Genomic DNA, 8,395 nt, shown 5'->3' on the forward strand with positions numbered 1-8,395 from the left:
GTGCCAAATTTTGCCCTCTCTGTTTGTTACTTGCTCAGTGCCCTGGTTCATACAGTGGGTTTATGATTTAGCTACCTGGTATGCAAAATGAAGATGTTGCCCTCCATCAATCTTCTAGGGCTGATGTTCGAGAAAAACCAGCTCCAGGACAGATCCCACTGCCCTTATGCCTTTCCCTCCCCTCTCTGGCCCACACCTCATGAAATGTTTCCATGGCAAAACTGCAAATAAATAAATAAATAAATAAATAAATAAATAAATAAATAAATAAAAAGAAAACGGGGTGGGGAGGGCGGCAAGAGAAAAGCTCATTTTCTGAGTCTGGTCAGAGGAAATCTACCCCCTGGCTGGCACTTGCTTTGCTACCTCCTGGAATGTATCCCCCCCAAGGCCGACCTTTAAGGTTCCTGCGTTGCAAAGTGGGTGAACTCAGCAGAGGCCTAGCTTGCAGCGAACTAAGAGACCCCCCGCAGAGGCCTACCTAAGAGGCCCTAAGCAAGGGGTGGGAGGTACTTGCAGGCCTGGCTAGAGAGTCCTGGGTGGGGGGGGAAGGGAGGGACTGAGGAGAGACGCATTGCGGATAAAGGTAGGGGGCTGGTGTGTTGGGCAAGGGGGTGGGACCAAAAGGCGCTGCGCATCTGTTGGAGGAGTGGGTGCGTAAGAAGAAGGGGAGGAACCTTCGTACACTGTCAACCTGGTTGGCGGTGGGATAGTGTGTTGGCAAAGAGGCGGGATCTCCTCCAAGTGCACATGCGCGACAAGGTCTCTAGGATGAAGCTTTTGTTGGGAAAGCAAGCGGGACTCTTATTTGGACAGTTAGCTATTGCGCATGCGCGAGGCTTCCTGAGGCGGTGGGTGGTATATTAGGCGAAGAGGCGGGGTCGCCCGAGCTGCCGCGCTGGCATTTTCTCCTGGACAAGGAGAGAGTGCGGCTGCTGAGAGCCGAGCACAGCAATCCTGATCCTCTGAGTCGTGAAGAAGGGAGACAGCAAGGGGGTTGGGGTTGGGGCCTGAGGCAAGGTGAGATTAGCCCCCAGACTGGGCATCTGCCCCCTGGTGTGGCATCCTTCCCCCATTCTTTTATCCCAATCCCTTTACCCTGGATTCAGAAACCCCCTCCACTACCCGATCCCTGATTCTTACCCCCCCCCCCATCTAATTTAGAACCCCGTTCATTCTCTGAATCCTTATCCCATTCCTTCACAGAATCCTCAAATTTCTCGACCTTGATCCGTTATAGATTCCTTTTGATTGAGAACCTCAATCCAACTTTCCAGAAGCGAATTTTTCCCCCTCGCTCTCCCCCGCCCCCCGAAAACTGCCGCATTCAGAGCTCTTATCAGATTCCAGAACGCGGATTTGAAGCTTTTCCCTATCGGGTTCTGGAATTTTTAAATTGCCCATCAGGATGCTCATTTACTTTTCCCGCTCTGATTAGGCTTGTTTCTCCCCTTATCCAGCACCTCACCCGCCCCCAGCATCAAACCACACACGCACACACAATTCGGCCCTACGTATTTTCCTTCTGTAGTGTAATGCCTAGTTCCTCTCCCACACCCCCCTAGGCTCTGCTCTTGCCAGAGACACAAGAGCTATGGCTCAGAAACCGGACGGCGGTGCAGGCCTCCGCGGCTACCAGGTGAGATCCCCGCTCCCCATTCCTCCATTTTCCCTGCTGACAGATTACGCGCACCCCCCGGCCCCTTTGGTGGCACAAATGGCAGGCTCTGATTTTGCCCTTCTTCCGGCCTAGACTCCGCTGGCTCTCAAATGTCTAGCGTTTATCGAATGGGGGGAGGGGCGTCCCTTTTCAGCCATCGGTCCCTGCTTAGAGAAAGGGGAGACCCTGTTAGTCAGGGCATTCTGCCCAGAGAATGCGGGTTGGGTAAGGAACCATTTTTTTTTCCATAACCCTGACGCGTGTAGAGCAGTCTGTCGCCCCATCCCCCAACCTCTCGCCTCCACCCTCCCTTTCTCCACGCCGCGAGACTCCCCCTCCACCCTCCCTGCTTATCCTCCGCGATTCCTCCCTCCTCCTCCTCGGGTCTTGAGCTCCCCACCGCAAGCCTAACCAGTCCGGCTCTGAACCTGTTTGGGGTCAGTGGTTGCACCACGGTTCCTCACCAGTCCCTGCTGCCTCTGACTGCCCTCACCTTGTCCTGCCCCCTCTATTCTTAACCAAATTTTGTTCCCACCCCGCCTCCCTTTGACCCTTCTGTGCCCCCAGATCTGTGAACTGCGATGCGTGTCTACAGCTCCCCTGCTGCGTATGCCCCTCCTTCTGATCTGGCTTGTAAGGCCCAGAGGTTGAAATTCCCCCTCCTGTATTTGCAGGCTGAGGCCTCTGTAGAAGACAGCGCCTTGCTTGTGCAGACCTTGATGGAAGCCATCCAGATCTCCGAGGCTCCACCCACCAACCAGGCCACAGCAGCTGCCAGTGGGCAGAATGTTAGTCCCCAGAGTTCACAGCCCCCAACTGCCAATCAGGTGGCTGATACTGGGGTTTCAACAGCAGCTGCTAGGCCTAAGACAGGCTTTAGAGCCCAGAATACCTTCTCAAAGGGTCCAAATGATTTCTCTCACGCACGTAATGCCAAGGAGATGTCCAAGAACCAGTCTAAGGCGGCCTATAAGTCACATAATGGCACCTCTAAAGGGCCAAATGCTGCCTCTAATTTTTCCCACGGAGCAACCACAGGCAAATCAGCAGCTAAAAAGTCTGAAATAGCCTTTAAGGTCCAGAATACCACTACTAAGGCAGGCCCTGGTGCCACCTACAATTTCTCTCAGTCTCCCAGTGCCAATGAGATGATCAACAACCAGCCTAAGACAGCTACTAAGGCTTGGAATGATACCACTAAGGTCCCTGCAGCTGATGCCCAGATCCAGAATGTAAACCAGGCCAAAATGGCTAATGTAGGGACCAGCCCAGGTATCTCTGAAACTGGTGGTGCAGCTGCACAGACCTCAGCCGATGGCTCCCAGGCTCAGAATGTGGAGTCTCGGACTATAATTCGGGGCAAGAGGACCCGCAAGGTGAGATCCCTCCTAGCTTTACTTAGCTCCAAACAAAATAAAGGGCGCATATACCTGTATTGGGGCTAGGTTTTAGGGGGTGTTGAGGTAAATGTTTATTCCTGACCCCTGATTGTCCACAGGTTGATGGTGAGTTTATACAAGGACAGATAATCTGGATCACCGTACCACCTGTGTATAGGTCATTTTACATTTTGACAGTAAACACCATGGGTGAGGTCGTAAGCTAGGCTGGCTCACACCAAATTATCATTGAAGCTTCACCTCACTAGCTAGAGAAAACACAGGATGAAATGAGATGGCTTGAATTCAGGATGATAGCAGTAGTCACACAGGAAAAGGAGAAGCCCTAGTCCCCACTTTATGGTTGTTCTTGGTCTGGTTTGGACATGAATCTCCCACCTGAAAGACAATGAAAAATAAACATAAAGTGACCGATGACTAGTGAAGGGTCAGAATGTCCTTATAGGTGGAAAATTCATAGGAACTTCCTAGATTAGCTGCTGGGAGGACCAAGGATTAATAGTGACTCTGGAATTTTCTTTTCTCTTACGATGCAGATTAATAACTTGAATGTGGAAGAGAACAGCAGTGGGGATCAAAGGCGGGCCTCACTAGCTTCAGGGAACTGGAGGTCTGCTCCAGTTCCGGTGACCACTCAGAACCCACCTGGCGCACCCCCCAATGTGCTGTGGCAGACCCCACTGGCTTGGCAGAACCCATCAGGCTGGCAAAACCAGACAGCCAGGCAGGCCCAACCAGCACGTCAGAATCCCCCAGCTAGGCAGACAGCAACAGCTTGGCAGAACCCAGTTGCATGGCAGAATCCAGTGATCTGGCCTAACCCAGTGATCTGGCAGAATCCAGTGATCTGGCCAAACCCCATTGTCTGGCCTGGTCCAATTGTGTGGCCAAACCCAATGGCCTGGCAGAATGCACCTGGATGGCAGACCCCACCTAGTTGGCAGGCTCCACCCAGTTGGCAGGGCCCTCAAGATTGGCAAGGCCCTCCAGATTGGCAGATACCCCCTGATTGGTCATTGCCCCCTGACTGGTCATTTTCCACTGACTGGCCTTTTCCACCTGACTGGATCCCTGCCGATTGGCCGATTCCACCTGACTGGCAGAACTTACGACCCTCACCTAATCTGAGATCCACCCCAAACGCCCGTGCCTCACAGAACCAGGGTGCTCCCCAGCCCCGAGATGTGGCCCTTCTTCAGGAAAGAGTAAGTGCTGGATCTCTTCACTTATTTTCTCTTGTCCTTCTCTTGTAGTCAGCCAAGTTTCCTGCAAACATAATTTTAATTCTTTCTTTCTCCCCAGGCAAATAAGTTGGTCAAGTACCTGATGCTTAAAGACTACACAAAGGTGCCCATCAAGCGCTCTGGTAGGTCCTTCCCCTGTCCGTGTGCTCTGCAGGCATCTTTTGTTTATACATCCCTTCCCTTGCATAGCTGATTCCCTCATTTCTACCTTTGAGGACCCTGGCTGAGCTACCCTCACCAGGGCTGCCAAAGGGCCTGCTACTCTATGATCCAGCTCAATGCTAACCCTTCTCTCTTACAGAAATGCTGAGGGATATCATCCGAGAATACACTGATGTTTATCCAGAAATCATTGAACGCGCCTGCTTTGTCCTGGAGAAGGTAAAAAGCCAAACCTAAGAAACTGGAATGATGGGGAAACTCTGTTTTAGGAGATTCCTACTGGAAGTTTAGGGCAAGGCTTAACAAGGCTGTGACTGCCTGCCTATGGGTAGATTTGCTAAATGCTGTATTTCATAATCTGTTTTCTTGCCCCTGTAGAAATTTGGAATCCAGCTGAAGGAAATTGACAAAGAAGAGCATCTGTACATTCTCATCAGTACCCCTGAGTCCCTGGCTGGCATACTGGGAACGTAAGATGGGAAAGGAGATGGAATATGGCCTTTCTCAGTGATGCTTTCTTTTTCCTAAGAGTTTCAGTATTTGGTCATGTAGGAGGTCATAGGCACAGTGGGGGCATAGTGATCTCCACTGAGGAATACTGGAAAAGCTAAATTGGTAAGCTTGCTGGGGGTTTTCATGCAAATGGCTGCTGGCTATATACATATGTATATATATTCTTTTGTACTCTTCTAGGACCAAAGACACGCCCAAGCTGGGCCTCCTCTTAGTGATTCTGGGCATTATCTTCATGAATGGCAACCGTGCCAGTGAGGGTAAGTGGCTGGACTTACAGCTGGGGGTTAGCTACAGCCTGATTCCTGTGTTCACTTTCTGTGCCTTATCTTCTCTTGCTTCCCATTACAGCTGTCCTTTGGGAGGCACTACGCAAGATGGGACTACGTCCTGGGTATGATTAGGCTCTTTCATCTCCTGTCTGTTTGAATTATCCTTTGGCAGCAGGGGATGGTCCCAGGGTTGCATTAGCCTGGTGGTCTGGGGTTGGAGAGTTTGCCTTGGGGATATCTAAATTATGATGTGGATAGATTGGAAAACAATCTTGAACTCCCCCCTCTTTTCTTCAGGAAAAGTTTGATTGTCATTTTCTTTTTTACCATCAGGGTCCGACATCCCCTCCTTGGTGATCTGAGAAAACTTCTGACTTACGAGTTTGTAAAGCAGAAGTAAGTGACCCTGCTTGGTCAGCATCCGAAAAGGCTTTCTAGACATGCCACTTAAACCACACCTGGATATAGGTTCACAGAAATAGATCCTTACTCAGACGTGTTTACTGAATGCACCCTTTGAGGTAGGATGTTCCTACAATGTGGGTATAAGTGAAGCCTGTCTACTCTTCTTATAGTACACAATCTCAAGTAAAGGCGGGTCATGTTGGAATCATGGGAATGTTCTATTTGTGGTTTGTTGACAAGATTATAAGAACCTGAAGCAACAACGTTGGCTGAAGGGTTAAAATGAACGTTGCCTTTCTGTGACCCCCATACAAGTGTCCCTTGCAGCTCTGAGTGGCTGCCTATTATAGAATAACTGGCATCAGAATTCAAAGACCTGATTCTTAAAGGGTAGGTACCCTAACTATGTTTATGAGTGACTTTTGGAGGAAAAGGCTTCTGTTTGAATTAAAGAGTTTCACAATCCAGAATTGTTAGCTATTTTTTGCAGACTGCCCATAAACATGGACTCTTTTTTTTCTTACCCTGTTAGATACCTGGATTACAGACGAGTGCCCAACAGCAACCCTCCTGAGTATGAGTTCCTCTGGGGCCTCCGTTCCTACCATGAGACTAGCAAGATGAAAGTGCTGAGATTCATTGCAGAGGTAATGGAGGAACTGATGATAGATTAATTTACCCCAGAACCTGTGTAAAAAGCCAGATGTAGTAGTGCAGGTTTGTGGTGGCAACCACCATTCTAGTCTACTCCTATGAGTCTAGATAGCCAATACAATATTTGTTTCTTTGTACTGACTTATTTAGTAAAATGTCCCTCAGTTTTACCCATATTGTCATGAGTAGTAGGATTTTCATTTTTGAAGACTGTATAGTGTTCCACTGTGTGTAATATAATATTTTCTTTTTCCATTTATCTATTGATGGGCACTTACACTGATCATGTGTCTTGGCTACTGTAAGAGGTTGGGTTTTATTTTCTATTCCTCATCACAGGTTCAGAAGAGAGACCCTCGTGACTGGACTGCACAGTTCATGGAAGCTGCAGATGAAGCATTGGATGCTCTGGATGCTGCTGCAGCTGAGGCAGAGGCCCGTGCTGAAGCACGAACCCGCATGGGAATCGGAGATGAGGCTGTGTCTGGGCCCTGGAGCTGGGATGACATCGAGTTTGAGCTGCTGACCTGGGATGAGGAAGGAGATTTTGGAGATCCTTGGTCCAGAATCCCCTTTACCTTCTGGGCCCGATACCACCAGAATGCCCGCTCCCGATTTCCTCAGGCCTTTACTGGCCCCATTATTGGCCCCAGTGGTACCGCTACTGCCAACTTTGCCGCCAACTTCGGTGCCATTGGCTTCTTCTGGGTTGAGTAAAATATCAGGTAAATAAACCATTTTGAATTTGCCAGATAGGGTTCTTGGGGGATACATGGTCAGTGGGGATTGTATTCACATTCCTAAGCTAGTAGTAATGTAAAACCCATGGTGGGGAAAAAAGTACAGAGAAGTACTATTTGGTGTTAATGTTACTTATTACTTGATATAGCTTATTGAATTTTTCCCTTTTTCTTATATTCACAGATCCTGCTCATCATTTGCAATAGTTTTCCCTCTGAGTGAGGCTGAAGCCTCAGATTCCTTCAAAACACAGCTATCTAGAGAGCCACATCCTGTTGACTGAGAGTGGCATGCAAGATAAATTTATTTGCTATTCTGTCTGTTACTTTTTTTTTTCCTTGTGTGTTGTCAAGTTTTGGTATCAGAAATAAATGTTGAAATTGCAAATGAATTAAATGTGCCCCCCCTTTTTTATGCGCATCCAGAGAGAGAGAGAGAGAGAGAGAGAGAGAGAGAGAGAGAGAGAGAGAGAGATCAGCATAATTATTGGCTCTAACCTGAAGGGCGGATCAGCTTTCAACCTATGGAAATGTCAGTAGATCCAACTAATGGATTGGGAACCAAAGAAGGGAATGTATGAACACAGGGGCTAATGATATCTAAGGACTGGTATAAATAGTAGTTTATTCACTAAATATCACCTAAATAATGCATGTAATAGGTAATGCTGCTGTATAAGAAATGGAATACTGAAGGTATGGATGGTCAAAACAATTGCATTTAACAGGAAAGAAGTAAAACACCCAGTGGTGTCAAGAGTGGAGGATGGAAGATGAAGTGTCAGTGGCTTGGGATTCCAAGATGTTTATTATGTCCATGTGGAAAGTAAATAACTCCAGGATAAAGGCGAGAATAGGAACAACCCCATGAGCTAGGTACCAAAGTCCCTTCTATGAGAATACCCATGGCCACGTTACCCATAAAGGGCTGAGCTAATAAATCACCTCTGTACAGTCTCTGGAAATGCAGCCTGCCCCTCCAGAAGCCATCATAATCCCATCGACACAAGACTGGGGTACTTCATCACAGATACAGGGTTTATGAAGGAGGCCTCAAAAGTGGTAACAATAATGAAAAGAGAAGCCATGAATTTGGAAAAGAACAAGGAAGGGTTATGGGAGGAGGGGTGGAGAGAGGAAAGGGGAGGGGGGATGATGTAATTATAATCTCACAAAACATTTTTTTAAAAAAAAAAATAGTCTCTCCTGCAGGGAGAAAGAAGAGTCCTTGCTTAGAAAAAGGATTAAGAAAGTAAAACTGCTGCAAGTAGCGCTAGATAGCCTTTGGCTATGACCTGGACCAGACCTGCTTGAGTTACTGAGGCTTTCTCACCACAATAAAATT

General features: G+C 48.1%; 1 protein-coding gene across 3 annotated transcripts; it reads left to right on the top strand.

Annotated features, from left to right (window-relative positions):
- Positions 1 to 854: 854 nt before the first annotated feature.
- Maged1 (MAGE family member D1) lies at positions 855 to 7,442 on the top strand. 3 transcript variants are annotated; one of them, XM_027431871.2, is made up of 13 exons: positions 855 to 1,020; positions 1,566 to 1,639; positions 2,335 to 3,036; positions 3,597 to 4,265; positions 4,363 to 4,426; positions 4,606 to 4,685; positions 4,845 to 4,936; positions 5,160 to 5,239; positions 5,331 to 5,373; positions 5,585 to 5,647; positions 6,189 to 6,303; positions 6,650 to 7,035; positions 7,235 to 7,442. In XM_027431871.2, exons 2-12 carry the CDS (start codon positions 1,595 to 1,597, stop codon positions 7,025 to 7,027), a joined length of 2,331 nt encoding a protein of 776 aa, XP_027287672.1. In that variant the 5' UTR covers positions 855 to 1,020; positions 1,566 to 1,594; the 3' UTR covers positions 7,028 to 7,035; positions 7,235 to 7,442. The 3 variants fall into 3 exon arrangements, with proteins under 3 accessions (XP_027287672.1, XP_027287674.1, XP_027287673.1); XM_027431873.2 differs by having other exon boundaries at positions 2,335 to 2,448; XM_027431872.2 differs by having other exon boundaries at positions 856 to 1,020; positions 2,335 to 2,487.
- The last annotated feature ends 953 nt before the right edge of the window (positions 7,443 to 8,395 follow it).

Source organism: Cricetulus griseus, chromosome X, assembly GCF_003668045.3.
Source record: "Cricetulus griseus strain 17A/GY chromosome X, alternate assembly CriGri-PICRH-1.0, whole genome shotgun sequence".
NCBI lineage: Eukaryota > Metazoa > Chordata > Mammalia > Rodentia > Cricetidae > Cricetulus > Cricetulus griseus.

Bases quoted from the DNA above. Each gene is read 5' to 3' on its own strand.
- Maged1 (XM_027431871.2), top strand. From the start codon at position 1,595: ATGGCTCAGAAACCGGACGGCGGTGCAGGCCTCCGCGGCTACCAG. The intron at 3,037-3,596 runs GTGAGATCCCTC...CTTACGATGCAG, and splicing joins GGGGCAAGAGGACCCGCAAG to ATTAATAACTTGAATGTGGA. The intron at 5,240-5,330 runs GTAAGTGGCTGG...TTCCCATTACAG, and splicing joins TGGCAACCGTGCCAGTGAGG to CTGTCCTTTGGGAGGCACTA.